General features: G+C 36.9%; 1 protein-coding gene across 1 annotated transcript in view; it reads right to left on the reverse strand.

Moving 5' to 3' along the window:
• LOC117672473 (uncharacterized) overlaps positions 1-19,582 on the reverse strand; it is a 201,825-nt gene that overhangs the window by 150,574 nt on the left and 31,669 nt on the right. The window contains exons 2-4 of the mRNA XM_087890311.1: positions 12,170-12,256; positions 4,304-4,485; positions 1,179-1,246 (exon numbers count right to left, since the gene is read on the reverse strand). Of these exons, the coding sequence (XP_087746437.1) occupies positions 1,179-1,246; positions 4,304-4,485; positions 12,170-12,256 (337 nt within the window). The remainder of the gene's footprint in view (positions 1-1,178; positions 1,247-4,303; positions 4,486-12,169; positions 12,257-19,582) is intronic.

The raw sequence follows: 19,582 nt of genomic DNA on the forward strand, positions 1-19,582 counted from the left end.
AATCTAATTGCCCTAAAAATGAAACAGAGGCAACTTCTATTGTGAACTTTCTTATCTAATTCCTGCGGTTGAATCATCCACGAAAACCTCTTTTCCCAGGAAAACTGGTTGGTTTGAAACTTTCTACTTATTTAGTTTGCTCATGATGGAAATTATTTCACTTAATTTGGTTAGAGCTGCATTGACACAGGGGTTCATTAGGACACCCATTTGCTTGCAATTCAATTTAAAATTAAATACACTTTGTTGTGGATTTTATTACTTTTAAACTACTGTATCTATTGCCTTTATTAGCAGCTATTACACAATTATGAAGGTAAACAGTTTTCATTACCCCATTTGATCTCTTTTAGGGATACAACATTTTTCTTTTTGGTTCACATAGCTAGAAGTTGGAGAATAGTGAACTGTCTGGCTGAGAGAGAGCAATTCAATAAAATTAGTGGAAATAATGAGTTGGTAATTCAAGGAGAAACATGTCAGTGAAATAATTCCTCTCTCAAATTCATTCTCTTTGATCTCATGGAACAAAGGTGCGATATAAATATAACAATTATGCTGGGGGGGATGTATTTTTATTTGGGTTTGTGCTCAGACAATAGTATTTTTTTTTAATTAGACATGGATAAAATTGAATTGTTAATCTTTGATAGAATGTCTTTTCAAGCTTTGGGTCATTTTAAAAGAGGGTCTGCAGGGAAGATAGATCAAAAGATTTATATGTCTTTTTCAATACCTGTTCTAGGAACAGAAAACAGCTGGTGCTTGTGTATTTCTTTGGCCACTTGGTATATTATATAGGCAACAGATAGAAGTAAAGGTTTTAAACAAATAAATGTAGCGAGTCATATTTTAAAATTATAAATATAAAATAGCTTGTTCCAATTATATAATTTTCACAGATTTGTTTCAGTCACTATCTTCATTTTGTTAAAATATTTAACAGTAATGCTCTCAGGTGGCTCTGATTCAAAATCAGAATTTTCTAGGAAAAACAAAGTAATTGTTATCAATTTTTTCACACTATCTTAGTATTGATATATAGACAGAACAAAAGACCCTGTTTTTTAAAAGATAAAAATTACCCCATGCAACATTTTTAATAGCTAACTAACTACTGCTAGCTAACTAATTTGTATGTAGGTTATTATATAGGAACTATGCCCAAATATTCATACCTTTGAAATACTTTAGAAAGTTTTCTACTGAACTTTTCATCTTGGAAAATATCTTCATATTTTAAATCCTATATGAAAGAAAGTTTCACATGTTTAAATTCTGAGAAGAATCTTAATTGTAACTATTATTTAAACATTTGGTGAGAATATTGATTCATCTTAGCTATAGAGATGAATACTCTCGGATTTTCTTTCCTGCCTGTGCTGGCCGAGTTAAACACATGACTCAAACTATTGTTTAATGACAGCTACTTGACAGATGATAAGCAAATGCCGGCTTTCTATACAAGAATAAAGCTGGAACCACTACTCAGCTCCTTTTTATAGGCTATCCTGCCGGCTGCTTTGTAATTGCCCACAATCAGCATCAGTTGGTAAGCTGCATGCTTTTCTCCCTGCTTTGAAGTTGCTGGAGCTTTTCCTCAGGTTGCTAGCATATGACATCATCGGTCTGTGTTTACAGCACAGGATTTCTACCTCCCAATATCCCACAAATAGCTGTACTGAACCCCACTAATCCCACCACCATTGCTACCGCTATCGCTCCATTCTCGCCACCATCACCAACACCCGTGTTTATTATTCTGGCATTAATATGTTCGGCCAGCTGGTTTTCCACGTGGAATGCCCTCTTATTTGGTAAGTTGTTGAGGTCACTCGACAAATACACTCAGAGGAACTTCTTAAAACATCAGGTGACATGATGTTCAAACAGAAGTTCAGAAAGTATTATATGATATACATATTATAATATACATGTAATACTTATATTTACATTTAATAAATATAGGGGATTTTGACTAGTTAACAGTATCTATACCAAACTGCAGTCCTATCAGAAGAATGATCCTTGCATGGTGACATAATCAAATCAAAGACTACCCATATAACATGTTCTCCAAATCCACTTTAATATGAAATGTAGAATAAATCCAGTTAATTACCTGATCATCTTAATATATTATAAAGACTTTGACAAGAGGCAACACTTGATTAGTCAAGAAAAAAATACATGTACTAACAGTATCCATAATGCTTTTTAAGGCCAATATCAGGGCAATGTGTATTTTAGCATAACCTTATTATTGTATTATTCACCTTCAAATATGTTTTATATTTGTAAAGGGTGGGGTGGTATGTCTCACTGTGGAAAGAGCTGACAGTCTAATAAATGGGACAAATGGGCAGATGCCCCTAAGGTATCATGTAAGTAATGAAATACCCTTAAGTTCCTACCTGAAGGTAACTGACAAATCAATTAGAGTACCATAAAAAGGTAAAAACCCAATTAAATGATTGAAGAGATAATTGTGACTATTAAGAACTAATTAAATTCTATATGTTCTATAACATGTGGATTCAAATGTTCCCTTGCCAGTTCAGGAAAAATACTCAGTAGTTACAGATGTAGAAACATTTGAATATCTATCGCAATGGATCCGGGCCTAAGAACGTAGAAAAGTAATATTTAATAGCAGATATGATACAATACACCAACAATACACCAACAATTTTTAATAGTCCGTAAACTGAAGATCTTACTTTCTATTCATTTAAATACTTCTTTTCATGTTTAAAATTATATAATCCTAGGAAGATTATATATTTATTAAATTACCTAACAGAACCAGAAATATTTAAATTCTGCTCTCATTTACACTGCAAGAATCTCCTAATGGGATTGTTCTTTAAATAATATATAGAAGATATCATATTTAAACTGTGCAATCATATGCTTGCTTACTCAACACTAATTCCCAGTGAATTCGATGGAGCTTCTTCTAAGCAGGCATGCATTAGTTTTCCATGTAAGTACAGACAATAAAAGTTGATAGTTCTGCAATACAAATTGCAGTTTCCCCCTAGAGTTGAATTCTAATTGATTCAATGTTTTGAAACCATCGCTCTAGTGGATGAAAAGAGCCAAAAATGGTCCTCTTATATGATATGACAATTCACTGCTTGGTCTTCACTGCTTTTGAATAATATAGTCTTATATTCTTATGCTTGGCTGCAAATCAATTTTATGTGATTAAAAAAAGCCAGAATTTTTAAAAAACCCTTTCTTACGCTTTAACCATAGTATTTAAGTAAAAAAATAATATTGTTTAAATATTAAGGCAGAGATTTTAGTCAAATCAAGATAATCCTCCGCATAAAAGAACACACTGTTTCTGAGAACATGATGCCATTATTTTTAGGTAAGGGTCTTATAACTAATCGCTTGATAAATGGTTTGCTATCAATCCAAATATGCACAAATGTTGAGAGGACAAAAGTCATTTTTAGTTTCATAGAAATTAAAAAATGAGTCACAAGAGTAAATTCTACGCCTACTTTCATTATCTATGGTGTAATAAAGAACACACAACAATATTTTAAGCAATAGCAACTAATTATAAAAGCATTCACTTTTATCTTTAGTAGAATTGTTTTTCCAGGCTCTATGCCTACTTTAGAGTTATGGAGATTAATCAAGCAACACATCCGAATGTTTTTATAATGCTTTTGGTAACTTCTATACAGTGGTTAGTACCACTATTTAATTGACTATAATTGGAAAGCAAGTGAAGTGTTTGACCTATTTGTCTCAATGTTTTTATATCTTTTATTTTTTTATATCATATCTGAAAAGGGGGTTCATTTGAAACATGCCACTCTGGATTAATAAAATTTTCTCTCTGGCGTTTGGGATTGCCTTCCTTATACTCATTGATTTTCAGTGCCTGCCTTTATTTTCATGTTTCTTTGGGCAATTTCAGTTTCAACAATTGAACAAACATGAGCTATTTCCAAGGTTCAGGAAGCACCATGACAAAGAAGCAGGTAAAATTACAATGCAGATATTTGATTAAAATAATAGCATTAATATAAACAATCCCCATGTATATCATAATTTTCCTCTTTCCGTCCCTTAAAAGATTACACTTTGGTGGAAACTTTTTGAGGGGTTGGGGAATCATGCTCAAAAGCTATCAGGGACCACAGGGAGATTCTGGAGCCCAATTGTTAAAATGTCAAGTGGAAGAGACTGTGACATCACTTTGGCTATGTATCAGATGTGTGAAAAGTAAAACTAGTTATGAAGCAAATCATGAGTCAGACTGTCGATACTCCACTCTGACCTGTTTACATGGAAAGTTGCCCAGGAGAATAACTTCATTGTAAACCTCTTTCTCAAACTGCTCGATGTAAGGGAGAATGTCTTCATCTTCAACTTCATCACAAAGATCAGAGGTCTTAATGCTGCTGACAGGGCACGTAGAATCCAAAGTATCTTCACCTTCTATCTCTTCAACTTTCATTTCTAGAAAACAAGAATATGACTGATTCTCATGGTGAAATACAGAGTTGGAAGGGACCTTGGAGGTCTTCCAGGCCAACCTCCTGCTCGAGTAGGAAACCCTATACCATTTCTGACAAATGGCTGTCCAATCTCTTCTTAAAAACCTCTAGTGATGGAGCATCCACAACTTCTGCAGGCAAATTGTGATCTCTCCTCTATAAGGTCCCATCTGTTATTTCTTGTCTTGTCTTAAGATGCTTTGGAGCAGGGGTCTCCAACCTTGGCAACTTTAAGACTTGTGGACTTTAATTCCCAGAATTAGCTGGCTGAGGAACTCTGGGAGTTGAAGTCCACAAGTCTTAAAGTTGCCAAGGTTGGAGACCTCCTGCTTTGGAGAATAGAATGACTCTGGCCCTCCACTTCTTTGTGACAGCCCCTTAGATGTCCCAAAGATGCTTTTTCAAATGGCAACTGGACTTCCTTTTTCCTTGAAGATGTTTCATTTCCCATCCCAGGAACTTCATTCCCCCAGAATGGAGACATTGAGGCCACTTGGAGGTTTTGTCTGTGTCTTCAGGGTCACCAGAATAATGCAACTGGGTGTGGAACCATTTTGGAACTGCTGAACTGCATAGTTAAATCTTCAAGTGGCCTCAATAACTCTCAGAAAGAGTGCTATCGACCAGATGACTGCAAGGAATATAAATCCTTCCATTCCCCACCATTCTCTGAAGAAACTTCTTGGATGAGAAGCAAAACATCTTCAAGGAAAAACAAAGGAAGTCCAGCTGCCATTTGAAAAACCATCTTTGGGACAATCCTGACCTGGGTGACTGGGAATCTCCATAGACATTTAGCCTCATAGATATTGCATGTATTATTATATTGTTATCATGCATAATGTAAGTATTTGGGTGGCTTTGGCCAACTACAAGATGCTCAGGGTAAGGCTGAAAGCTGTATGAACATTACACATTGGCTTTAATTGTCTCGTATAATTATTTGCAGCACTTTACAGTTATTGCCTTATGTTCTTCTCATCTGACTCAACTCTCTGGCATCAACAAGAGAAAGGGACAGAAGCATTTCAAATGGAAATTCTGATGCTGCCAACTGAAACATTGCAACAACTAAAGAGAAGTCTCTTGTTGCAAAAAGAGAATTCTACAAACTGAATGACCTGTCATACAAACTGAGGGTATCTTGGAGAAGCTTGGAGAAGTTAAATCCCAAAAACTATTGTCCCATTTTATAAATGTAAGTGAGCTAATCACTCGATCAGATAATAATATTGCTTTATGTCTTTCATTCTAAGAAATGATTACTACAATTGGCCCAGTAATTGGTTCAAAAATTGGTTTGGCTTTACTCTCCCATTTTATTGCAATGAAACAAATCCCTATTTATTTAGTTTTAATATTATCCAAACTGGACAAGGAACTTAAATACACATTCTGATAAGAGATTTGTTTCTTTGTTAAATGTTAAATTTAACCGTTACTTTTGCCTATTGATTGCAGTCTGTTCTCCCATGTTTTGTGTACCCAACACAGGGTGGCTTTATGTAGGTGATTAAGCTTCTAATTATATCAGATATTTAACTGATAGGAGTTAATTATAGAACTGATAGGTTCTAATTATATCAGATATTTAACTGATAGGAGTCTGAGTGGCACAGCAGACTAATGCTACTGTTAAAAGGTAGTATTTAGCTTCCAGCTGCCTGCAATTACTGCAAGTTCAATTCTCATGAGGCTCAAGGTTGACTCAGCCTTCCATCCTTTCTAAGGTAGGTAAAATGAGGACCTGGTTGTGGGGGCAATAAGCTGACTTTGTATAAAATATACAAAAGTATGAAGGCTATTGCTTAACACATTGTAAGCCGCCCTGAGTCTCCGGAGAAGGGCGGCATATAAATAAATAAATAAAAAAACCTGATTTTTTTGTTTGCCCTTATTCAAAGTAGGCAAAATCTACCATGTTTCCCTGAAAATAAGACCCTGTCTTATATTTTTTTGAACCCTGAAATAACCACTTGGCCTTATTGCCATGCACTCAAAAGCCCGATTGGGCTTATTATCAGGGGATGTCTTATTTTGGGGGAAAACAGGGTATTATCTTCTTTTTTATATGAATTCTAGAAACCATGGGTTTTTGAGATGGGTTTGGGTTTTTAAAATTTTCCCACAACATTTTCCTTGAATTGATATGGTTTATTAAATCTCTAAATTGTGTATGATCAGGCATGATATTACTCCTTTCCCCCCCCCATTAAATTTATGCTAAAATATGTGCCAAGGTCATAATCCTTGTCCTAAATCCTTAATCGGGATTTAGAATGTTTTTCTTTTAGAAAAATAAATTCTGATGAGGAATTGTTGCGAATATAGTTTATTAGTCTGCATATTTCACTCATCCCATAGTTCTTTGTCACATACAGTGACATATTACCTTGCCTCTCCTCCTGCTAGCTATAGAAAAGGATTGGTCCTTTAAAAACAAAGTATAGGATTCAACAGAAGTCCAGGGGCTGATGCTGAAAACAGTAAAGTCTTCCATCTGTCCAGCAGCCTCAGAATAATATTTTGGAATCTTTAGGAAGTGATGGTTCTAAGAAACTGAGACAGAAAATCAATTTCTAAAAGAGCATGCTCTTTCTATGAAAATAGGCCAGTGATGGGTAACCTTTTTGCCATCGTGTGTGCTTGTGCCCACACCCATAATTCTATGCGTCCCACTCTGTGCCCCCTGCCCCCCGCTCCTGGCATGTGATGGCCCGGTAGGCCCGTTTTTCTTTCTCACCTGGCTCCAGATCCTCTCTATGCATCTGGGGAGGATGAAAACAGCCTTCCCCACTCCCTCTGAGGCCCTCCAGAGGCCTGAAATGGCCCATTTCCCAACTACTGGTTGGAAAGAAAGTGACGTTTTTTGCTGTCCCCAGCCTCCAGAGATTCCTGGAGAGGTGCTATGTCTTAAAAATTTTATTACTATGTACAAGTTATGGTATTGGGTATGCAATGTAAATTGAATTAGCTCCTTGTGACAAAGAACCAAAGAAGGAAGAGTTGGGCAATATCATGAATTTTAGGAGAAATGTGATTTCAGTAACATTTTCCAAGCATTTTTGCTTGGAAATTTTTGCTTGGAAAATTATTAATTATTATTTTAATTAATATTAATTAATTTTCCAAGCATTTATTATTATTATTATTATTATTATTATTATTATTATTATTGCTGATACTACACTATACTTTTAATATTATTTATGTACTTCTTCTGGAAAGGTAAATAAAATACAGTATTTTGACTTCTGTTTTATAAACATTACACCGAATTATTCATATACTTAAGTGTTTTAAGTTAAGATGTGATGCACTGAATCTGATTTCCCAATTTCTATCTATTATATTAATTTTGGTTTATTCATGTGCACAAATGGTCATTATGGTTACATCCGTATCTATAAGACACAATTTGCTTTCCGGAATGATCTTTTACATAACACCACAGGCAGAAATTCTGTTACATTTTACTCATAAAGTTCTGCAAATAATTCACACTTCAACTTCTAGTTATCAAATCTAGTTATGTAGACAGAATAATTGTAAAATGCAACTTTCTCAACTGAGAACCCTCTAGAAATGTAGGACATAATGGCTAGCAATCATAAAGTTGTAATCCAAATAATTAGAGGGTATCTATTTAGGAGGGCCGATATGCAGAAACCTAATTATGGATAAATAATGAACCAATTCTTACTCATAGTCTTTATATTAACAAAACAAATATGCATACTTCATCTTTTGAATGAAAATGTTATTATAATAAATTTACAATGTGACACAAGCCCTTTCCCCCGCCCTTTATCTATAAACTGCATCAGTTTGTCATATAGGAATAACTCATGTGACTTGACAAGTGCTACAAGAAGTAAAATGAGATACGTTGAGGTAATTCAGAGAGTTAAAATCTTAAGCAACTGTATAATAAACCATTTAAATAGGCAGAATTGACCATTACTGAGTGAGCCGTCGTGGCACAGCGGTTAGAATGCAGTATTGCAGGCAAACTCACTGCTCACTGCCAAGAGTTCGAATCTGACCGGCTCAAGGTTGACTCAGCCTTCCATCCTTCCAAAATCAGTAAAATGAGGTCACAGATTGTTGGCAGGGGTGGGTTCTACTTACCTTTACTACCGGTTCACAACGGGAGCATGCACACGTGCTTCTGTGCATGCCCAGATCGTCCATTATGACATCTGGCCGGGTGGGCAGAGCCTCCCGCCGCTTTTACTACTGGTTTGCAAGAACCGGACAGAACCGGGAGCAACCCACCATTGATTGTTGGGGACAATATATTGTCTCTGTAAACTGCTTAGGAAGGGCTGTAAAATACTATGAAGTGGTGTATAAATTAAGTGCTATTGCTATTACATATTACAATAATTGTTGGGCGTAGAATCTTCAGAAAATAACTGACAAGAAAAGAAAATGGGGAAAAACATAACTCCATTTTAAAAAAATAGTAATGGAATAATTGTCATTATGAGTATGAAACAAGGAGACCCAGCTACACTAAAACAGTAACCCAATGATGATTTTCAATCCTGTATTTTTTGCCTTCAGAGAAAAATAGACTTGTTTCTTTGCTTTACGAACTATCCCCATACCAAGATAAAAATCCTTTTGTTGCTTATTTAAAATTCTTTCAATTCTTAAACTTATAATTACAAATTTCTTTCATTCTGGATTGAAGGCAAACTCATCTGGGTTATAAGACTTGTTCCAAAAATTACTAACAGCTTAGATCTAGTTTTATGAGAGGGTCTAATAGAGAGGTCCTATGGAAGTTACCAAGATGCACCTTTGTTCTGTTGTCTGGGAAGAGTTTCAACCAGTTCATCCTGAGGAAGTAGACAGAGTGCTTGCTGCTATGAGTTTTGCCACCTGTGCTTGGGACCCATGATCCTCCTGACTAATTAAGGCCTCTTGGGAAGTGACATGCATTGAGTCCAAACAATGGTCAATGTGGGTCCTTGGTGTCAGTGGGGAAATCCTCCACAGTTTGCCACTGGTTTGCTGCCTGTGCATGCGTGGTGTGCACGCATGTGCAGTGCATGCCAAACACATGCTGAGCACACATGTGCAGTGCATGCCAAATGCATGCTGCACACACATGCACAGTGAGCACCAAATGCACACTGCATGTGCATGCACAGTACACACCAAACACATGCTGCATACGTGCACTTCCCGTGGATAAAGGAAGCTTGGGAAGATAAGTAGAACAGCGAGGGGGGGAACAGCTGTGCTGCGCAATTTAGATTCACTAGAAGGCAGGATTTCCTGCTTTGTAGCGATTTTAAATCGCATGGCACAGCTGATCATCGGAAATATTGGTTTGGACGAACTGGTAGCTTTTTTTTTACTACCAGTTCACCCAAATCGGTAGTTTTTATCACTACCGGTTTGCCTGAACTGGTGCAAACTGGTAGCATTTCACCATAGCTTGGTGTGCATTGCTAGCACTGCTGATGCTACCTAGTTTGGGTAATTAATGGTCTGCAAGAAAAGAACCAAGCTCAGAGATAACTAAGGGCCCCTCATTTCAACCCTGAGCTACAAATATTTTCTTTTAATGGTTAATGTCTCTTTGTGGGAGAGTATAGTGTCACCTACCTAGAAGCAGGCAGTGGTTCACTAGAGTGGTGGATTTCAAATTTTTTTACTACCGGTTCTGTGGCTTGGTGGGCGTGGCAGGGGAAGGATACTGTAAAAATTTCCATTCCCTCCCCAATCCAGGGGGAGGTTACTGTAAAATCCCCATTTCCTCCCAATCAGCTGGGATTTGGGAGGCAGAGAATAGATGGGGGCGGGGCCAGTCAGAATTTTTACTACCAGTTCTCCGAACTACTCAAAATTTCCACTACCGTTTCACCAGAAATGGTCAGAACCTGCTGAAACCCACCTCTGGTTCATTCCCTTCTCAAGAGGTCAACTATGTGTTTGTTTTTTTTAATTCAGGGAAGATAGTTGAAAAGATAGTGTCCACTGAGCTTCAGAGAGCCCAAAAGGAAGCAGATTAACTGACCCTTTTCAGTCAGGGTTCAGACCAAGTGATAGCACTGAAATGGCATTGGCCATCTTTGTACATAATCTTTGAGAATATGAAATGGGGTAGTAAATCTACCCTGACATTCCTGAATCTTCTAGCATGTTTCAATACCATCATACCTTTCATATCCTTCTGGATTGGATTAGGGGAATGATAACAGGGATGGGGGCCCTGTCTTTCAGTGGTACTCTTCCTGACATAATAGAATAGAATTCTTTATTGGCCAAGGCCTCATCCTAAGGTCATTTTATAAGAAAGTAGCAATCAGTAACGGAGATCAAGTAGATGTAGCTCTAACTTTATAACTGTTACTTTTAAATAAATAATAGAGAGCAAATAAATAGAAGGATCAGACACATTCTGTCACTTTTTTTCATATGTATGTGCGTACATACACACGCACGCACACACACCCCTAACAATTTTGTCAGTATCAGCCTGCTCTGATCTAAGATCTTCAGACCTAAAGACTGTAGTTCTCAATGAGACAGGTGAATTCTAGAAGTTATAGTCTAGTACAGTGTTGGCAAATCTTTTTGGCACCAAGTGCCAAAATGGGAGCACGTGCGCACATGGGGGGAGTATCAGAAACCGAAAGAGCAGCTCCCCGGCACGCACACGTGGGAGCACTGGAAACTGGAAGAGCAGTTCTCCAGCGCGCTGGGAAGCTGAGCTTCCAGTTCGTGGCGCGCGCATGTGCACTGATCACCTGGTCTTCTAGTTTCTGGCATGTGTGCACGCATGAAAACAGCTGGCACGCCGGAAATCAGGAGAGTGGAGACCAGTGTGGAAGAGCAGAGACCAACCGGAAGCTCAGCGAAGACCAACATACTGGAACCTGGAAGAGCAATTGGTGACGGCCGGCATGCCCGGAGAGATGGCTCTGCCACTTCCAGCACACATGCCATTGGTTCCCCATCATGGGTCTAGTACATCTGAAACAGGGCCAGATTAGAGAAGATTTCTGTTTACATATGTCCATGATCAAAGGTGCCAAAGTGTTTTTAAAATGTGTTTTAACAAGACCCATATATTTAAGTGAACCACAAAAAGAAATATTTAAAATTCAATATGCATGTGATCTTTTTGCTTGCTCTGCATTCCATTCATACAGCAGGATTTAAGGCCTCAGAAAATATTTGTTTTTCTCAGCAAAAACCCAAGTATGAGATCACACAATAATACCTTTAGTTCCACAATACTTTTATTGAAAGCCAAGCCAATATTGAACATCTTGTTATACCAGTTTTGACTAGGTATTTTAAATATTTTTAATTAGTTAACATGCTTAGCAGACAATTCCCGCTTCCATTCTTCAACTACACTTAAGAAATTTGGCTTAGCAGACCTGTAAACACGATGCCAGAACAAATGTAGCTCACAATTCCTTGTTCTATTGTCCACTAACACACTGTCCTTCATCAAAGACTCCCAAAGCTTCCTATCACATTTAGAGCAGCTAAAACTTATAATTTAAATTGTAAGCTGGATATTTAAATGGAACCGAATTTGTGATCTTTGTCACCTCATTTCCATGAACGGGAAAGAATATTCTGACACAAAAATTACATACTTAATTCTGCCTCACCTTCTTTGCTGACCTCTATCCCACACTGCCTTGGGTTTATTTCCTCATCCATCAGAGGGTCAAAGTAATTTCTGCTGCATTCATTTCCTGTGGAAAGTACATGAAGTAAGGGTCAGTGATTATTAGAAGCACATGAACCAAAATGTTAATTTTGAAATCCAACACTAGCATGCAAGAGGGGCATTTCTGCTGCTACTTTATAAGATATATATATATATATATATATTTAAAAAACACAAAGTCTTCTAAGCTGACTGCTTTCATAATTATCATCTAGGAAAAGGTCAGAAAAGGTAATTTTGGAAACAAGTTCAGTTGATGTTGCTCTTGCTCAGAAATTAATGAGAAAATTCTCAAATGAAGATGATAGGTTGATTAAAATAACACCCTTAAACCTACTCCTAAACCAAAATTATTCTTGAGATGGGCTCTAAAAGAAACTGTTAAGGAAATTGTGTTTCACAGGTGACCCCTTCAATTTTAACAGTTTTAAGTTTCACCGCTCAGCTTTCAACATCTGGTACATCTTTAATACTATTGTCAACCATGGAAGTGTTTAATTACAGAGGAGATTCTGTGAATGCTGCCTCATTAATCTGAGCTGCAATTGTATTAGCTTGAGCTCAGCATCCACATAACAATTTGATGGGATAAAACTACTCATTTAGCAGTTTCCATTTCCATAGCTGGGTGTACATAGTGCTTCAGGAACTAATGAAATTTATATTTTGTTTTTAAAAGTGAGAGGAGGACATCAGCTGACACAAACCCTTAGCTTTACAAGAGAAACAGGTTTGGTTCTTTTTTCTTTTCCAGTAATGAGTTTCCTGGTATCCTTAGAAGAGTTCAGTATCCTAAGTCAAGAGTTGACTTAACAACCACAATTGAGCCCAAAATTTCCATAGCTAAGTGAAACCTTTGTTAAGTGAATTTTGCCCCATTTTACGACTTTTCTTGCCACAGTTATTAAGTGAAACATTGCAGTTGTTAAGTTAGTAATGCAGTTGTAAAAAATGAATACGGCTTGTCAAAAGGCCACAAAAGGGGATCACGTGACACGGAAAACATCATAAATATGAACCAGTTGTCAAGTGTTTGAATTTTGATCACATGACCACGGGGATGCTACAACAGTTGTAAGTGTGAAAACCAGTCATAAGTCACTTTTTTCAGTGCCGCTGTGACTTTGAATGGTCACTAAATGAACTGTTGTAAGTTGGGGACTGTCTTTAGAAACAGGCTAACATTTACATTGGATAATGTTACTGAATGAGAAGTGCCAACAATATTACTCTTATTCTCCATCTATAAAAGGATTGCTATAATATGGGAGGGGGAGGGTAATCTTTGGGCTTTCCATGGTAGTAATGATTAAAGGCATAAATTAAAAAGATGCAATCTTTCTGTAGCAATGGTACCAGTGCTGGGTTGCCCCCAGTTCTGACTGGTTCTATAGAACTGGTAGTAAAACTGGCAGGAGGGCCTGCCCATCACCCCAGATGTCCTCATCGATGATCTGCACATGCGCAGAAGCTACTGCACATGCGCAGATGCAAGGGCATGTGCGAGCGATCCTGTTGCGAACCGGTAGTAAAGGTAAGTAGAACCCACCCCTAAATGGTACTACTATACAATTATAAGGGTGCTACAGTTAGGCAAAGCAGTGGTATTCTGCCTTGTTAAGTAGACCAACTGAAGTTGTAAGCTTCACAACTGAATCAGCTAAATGTTTTTCTTGCCTTATTGTGGACGCTATTTTTTAATTCTGTTATTACTTTATTAGAGGAATGAAATAAAGGAATATCTTAACATTCATTGGATACATATGCCATGAGACCGGGATATACATTTGGGATGTGAAAATAAAGGAGTTTGGCCTTATATCTTTCAAAAGTCTTTCCTCAGATAAAATAAATGAAAACACACACCCAGAGAAACGGACAAGGATCAAAGAGATATGACAAGGAAAACAAAGCCAAGAAATACTGTAGAAACAATATATTTACTTTTGATTTACTTTAAAAAAAAAAACAAAATGCCAGGAGAAGCTCTTTCTCAGAGACTAAATGAAACTTTGATATGAAACTAGGTTTAATTTAGATTTCTGGACTGGCACACTTTTGACTGTCAGGGTCTATTTTTTTCCATGCAGTAAGTACAAGACCTGAAAATTTGCTTTACCTTGAGGTCTCAATAAAAGGGTGGGTGGGAAATGAGTTTCATTTTTGTTACTTTATCTGTCAACAACTACTAGCCTGCTATGAATCCTGGCAGCATGTAATCAAAGTCTTATGGACCGCAATAACAGAGCTCATCTACCTTATACGGCGTCATTGTTTTCCTCTAGCACAAAGCGGTGTGAGAACATGCTTTCTTGCAGATGTTAATGTTGACCATTAAAAGTGAAAATGGTGATGCAAATTCTTCAGTGCTAACCATGCTCCCGATCAGCACTCACATAAAGACAAATAGGTCTTTAAATAGACCGACCTTGAATCAATTCACATTTATACTGTTGGATCCCTTTTCAACTTATAGCAATCAATTGCAATGAAACATCGATAATATAATCCATTTTGCAGTAGTTGGCATCCTGGTATATATTATTTTTCTCAGCAATTTATTATGTGTAAATTCTTTCTTTGTTCAGATTTGTGCAAAAGTCCCCTCTTGAACATAAGTAAAGCCAAATCTTTTCTAACTAGAGAATTTCCAAACCTCTCTAGATGCTCTTTGTCCTCTTCCATGCTTAAAAAAGCCATCTATATCTATTGTTGTTTGTACAATAAATGTTCCTTTTACAGGAAATAGCTACTGGTAACTCTTTTTAAATGCATACAAGAGAGGACATCATGCTATGCAACATGGGGATGGATGAATTTTTAAAAAATCATCATATTAAAAGAGCTTAATAATAAATTATATTAAACTATTTATCCTTTATTATATTCTTGAAGCCAAAGGGGGGAAAGAGATAACAAATGGACAAAGAATCACTGTAATTTTAAAATCTGTCATTTTTGTCAATAGTAGAACAGCTTAATATACAGAATGCATATCAGATAAGACATTTACCTAGAATAAATGGGCCAAATTTATTTATTTATTTACTTATTAGTTTATCATTTGTCTTGCGTTACAAGGCAACACTGAGCAACTTACATGATAATAACATATATGGAAATAAAAACAATTATAAAATATAAAAATGGATTAAAATTACAGAGTTTAAAACAAACTAAAGAACCACGAGTTTAGATCAGAGAGGTGGTGGTAGCCTTCAGCCAACAGTTTCCTCTTCAGGGCCCCATGCCAATAAGCACAGCCAATTTTTAAGACATTTCCTGAAGGCCAGAAGGTAAGGCGGACCTCATCTCCTGAGTCAAGATGTTCCAAAAGGCGGGGGTTGTGGCAGAAAAAGCTCTCCCTTGGACCCCTCCAGCTACAATTCATTGGGAATCCACAGTAGATCCTTTCCACCAGCAGGAGTGAAGTGGACCAATCCCCTTGGGGCAAGATGCCTCCTTAGATATCCTGGTCCTATGCCATAAAGAGCTTTCAAGACAATGACCAACACCTTGAATTGGATCCAGAAGCAAATTGGCAATTCACTTAAGAGCGATGTTATATGTGCTACCCAAGGGGGCCTCCAAATCTGTATGCACTGTTATATTCTGTATCAATTGTAGCTTCTGAATACTCTTCAAGGGTAGCCCCATAAAGTGCATTGCAGAAGATGGTTAAGGTTGGAAGAAAATGAAAGATGTAATTCTCTAGTAGAATTAGAGCTGACTACTAATAAGTTCCACGTCAAGCGCAGGAAATCAGGAACCAAGACAGTTTGAAAGAGTACAGGTTTATTGCATACCAACACTCTCTATGAGAAACTGAACTACTAATGTTCAAAGCAAATTGGTGGTAGATAAGAATCAACAGAAGCCAAGGTGGGTTGGACTTAAATATCTTGTGAGCATAAAGCACTCAAGATTGATGACACACTTGACCTTCTCCCTCAGTCTAAGCTTAGTCATTTCCTACATTCCATTTACCATCACAGCTAAATGGATTGTCCACCATAGATGACCCTCCCTGGGTTTGATTAACCTCTTCAGGCCAAAACCGAAAAACATTTTGTTTACAGTTCAAATTCAGATTCTAGGCCTTGCAATGATCTCACTGAAGTTCTCACCTTCATAAAGTTCTCTACCTTTTTAAACGAAACTCCTTCTGAAAACTGAGAAGCCAGAAAACAGTCTGAGAATAGTTTCCAAACGCTGATTTCCTCTTATCTTCCTCAATAGAAAAAGTTGAGTTGAGAAAATTAGTACCTAATTAAACTACTATTTTAACCTTTCTGGCACCAGGGACTGGGTTTTGGAAGAAAAGCTGTCTTCCACAGTCCAGAGGAGGGATGATTTCATGCACAACCTAGATCCCGTACATGTGCAGGTGAAACTTTGCTTTGTGCGGCCCGGGGGGTGGGGACCTCTGATATATATGGAAGTCACTGTTTCATGATTCTGGGAGTACCTTGATGTGGAGTTTATTATTCACTATCCCATTCTTGTTTCCACTGGAAAGATGTAGACCAAATGGTCCAGAGCTACAACCTTAAACTGCGAGAATATTGAGGTGATGGTTTACTTGAATTTTGTAACATAATAGGGAGAAGACTCATGTTAACTCTGCATCTTTTTGCCGGATGGTCTACTAATTCTGCCTCACCACCCTAACTCACCCCTCCCTACTTGGCACAAACATTATTTTTATTTCCTCATCAAAAAAAAAAATCCATTATTTTCTGAGTTGCAGAATATACAAATTGATGAGGCTAAACTGAAAAATCTAAGCGCAAAGAGTAGCATTTAGTAAACACACACTGTGCCATATAATTGTGAAGATTCTTATTTTGAAACAGTTTAGCAATTAAGTTACTTGGATTGGCTGAAATAATCTAGTACATTTCAACCTTAACATCTCTAGCCTCAATATGGACATTATGTAGAGAACTGTGAGATGGCATAATATACATAAGAATAAAATACTTCATACATTAAAAGGGTAATCATTGGCTGACAAACAGCATTTTGAAGGCATCTGATATCTAGTTTTATTTTAAGATTGATAGTACTGTAGTGAAAAAAAACGTCCTGCCCTTTATCATGTTGAATTCCGGGTTTTTTTACTTTTAACATAACTTACATAGCAATACAATACAAAAAAAGACACATTTGATGAAACTTCTTCTAGCATGCATTTTTCTAGCAACTACAAATCATAAAAACAATTCTACAAAGAATTATATTTTCAGCAACCATTTTACCTTTTCAGTTGCAGCATAGCAGGTTTTAGGACAATCTATTAGGGGGGAAAAGTCATGATACAATGTTTGAATCAACATGGAATGGACAGGTTAGATCAAGGACATAACCATTGTCACTCAAGCTGATGATGATCAAGAGTGAAATCTCACCTCTTGGTTCAGCTTGGGCTCACAGCCTGAGTTTTTGTGGGTGAGCTGCAAGACTGCTAGTCAGCTTGTCATATCTAATAAGTCCCACCTTGTAAGTCTGATGTGCTGAAAAATCAGTATTGCTGATGTTAAAAGCTGGATTTTTGAAGACTTCAATTGAAACTTTCTCATCTTTTGCTGTTGGAGGGGGCGGAAAGCAACAAGGTCAAAAGTGTACCCAAGACAATGATAAGCAGAGCATTCCTTCTAATCCTTCATTTACTTGTGTGGTATCAGCATCAAATATCACCAAAATAGAATTAAATTAAAATTAACTCTTTATTAAAAAGAGTGGGGGGGACAACAAATGATTAAAATAATTACAAACAGCACTCTGACAAGCAAGAACAAAATTTTGCCTACAGCCATTTGTCTGTAATTATTTAATTAATCCTTACACAAATTATGAGCAATAACTCATCGAGCAAAGCTCAGCCATCAGAAAGTCAGACGACTTAGATTTCTTCTGCTTAGTTTGTTTCAGAGCCTTCTGTTGGAACTTCTGGAGGGAAATTGTTAAATGAATAAATGAGCTTAAGAATGTAGATCATCCTTTAAGAGCCATAACTAACACAGTATTTTAAATATGGGATGGCATTGAAATGTCACTTCATTTACATCTCCACTAAAGGGGTCAACTACTAACTGAACAACAGAAGTAGAAAAAATAAATAAGAAAAAGAGAAGAAAAGTAAAATAAATGCCAAACGAAGGTCACATTAAAATTCTTCATTTAAAAGAATACATCAGTTATATTTCCAAAAGAATCTTCACGCTTTTTGCATCTAGCATTTGGTAGATGTTTTATATAATATCTTAAATATATTTGTATTTCCTTTTCTTTTCACTGGGGCCAGTTACATTAAAAAATTTATAAATCAAATCAAAGAACTATTAATATAATGAAAATTACTATCTTTGAGTGAGAAGTGTTGTTGAAATAATAGGAATAGGCGGCAATATAAATTCAATAAATAAATAGATAAATAAATAAATGAACACTGTTTTGTTTTCTGATTTTGCTCAAAACTCCATGAAAACAGAGGACAATCCATTTAGATAGGATGTTAACATGAGATATTAACACATTATCTCACTGAGGCTCAAATGATATTGAGTGGGGTTCTGCTCTAATTGGTGAGTGGTCTGGTTTTTTAAAAAAATAAGAATCTGGAGATGGAATTAGCTAATTGTTTTCTCTACTTCTGTCTTACTATCACCCATTTCCAGAATCTGGAATGGATCTGTTGGGAGAAATATCCCAACATTGGAGGCTGATTGGAAAGAGGGTCTATTTATTGAAAAAACTGAAGTACATTGGTGGTTGTGGACAGCTGACCACATGGAGTTGAGAGTGAGGGGGGTATTTAGACCTTCCCTTGGGCTTTGCACTTGAGCTTCCTGTTCCTGTGCAAGAACATGTATTCTATTGGTTGTTGTCAGACTCCTGTGGTGCCATGTACAAATCGTAGGAGTTCATCTGAGCTACATTTGGTTGAAGTTTGGTCTGATGCAATGAAGGGCTTGTTGGGCAATTCCTATTGTGGCTGAAGGCTAATCCTACCTTTGTTCAGTCCTTGATGCAGGGAATTTTTGCCTATGACTAAAGCTACCTAGATCTCAATAAGCTTTTTATCTCTTAAGTGCTGACATCTGCTGAGGACTATTAAGAAAGGTGGGGGCTGCTTTCTGTCTCCAAGAGCATGTTTCTCAATTTCTCATCCAGGAAAATATAATATTCTGCCTTTTTTAGAATATTTCATTCTTCTAGTAGAGGGGCGGGTGCTAACCTTCTACACAAGCCATAGACATTTGGAAGAAAAAATGCTTGAAGTAATGCTATTAAGAGTAAATTATTTGCCTCTTTGTCTTTAGCATTTGTAGAGTAATAAAGACAGCTC

The sequence above is a fragment of the Pantherophis guttatus genome, chromosome 3, assembly GCF_059756535.1.
Source record: "Pantherophis guttatus breed Tessera chromosome 3, ASM5975653v1, whole genome shotgun sequence".
Lineage (NCBI taxonomy): Eukaryota > Metazoa > Chordata > Lepidosauria > Squamata > Colubridae > Pantherophis > Pantherophis guttatus.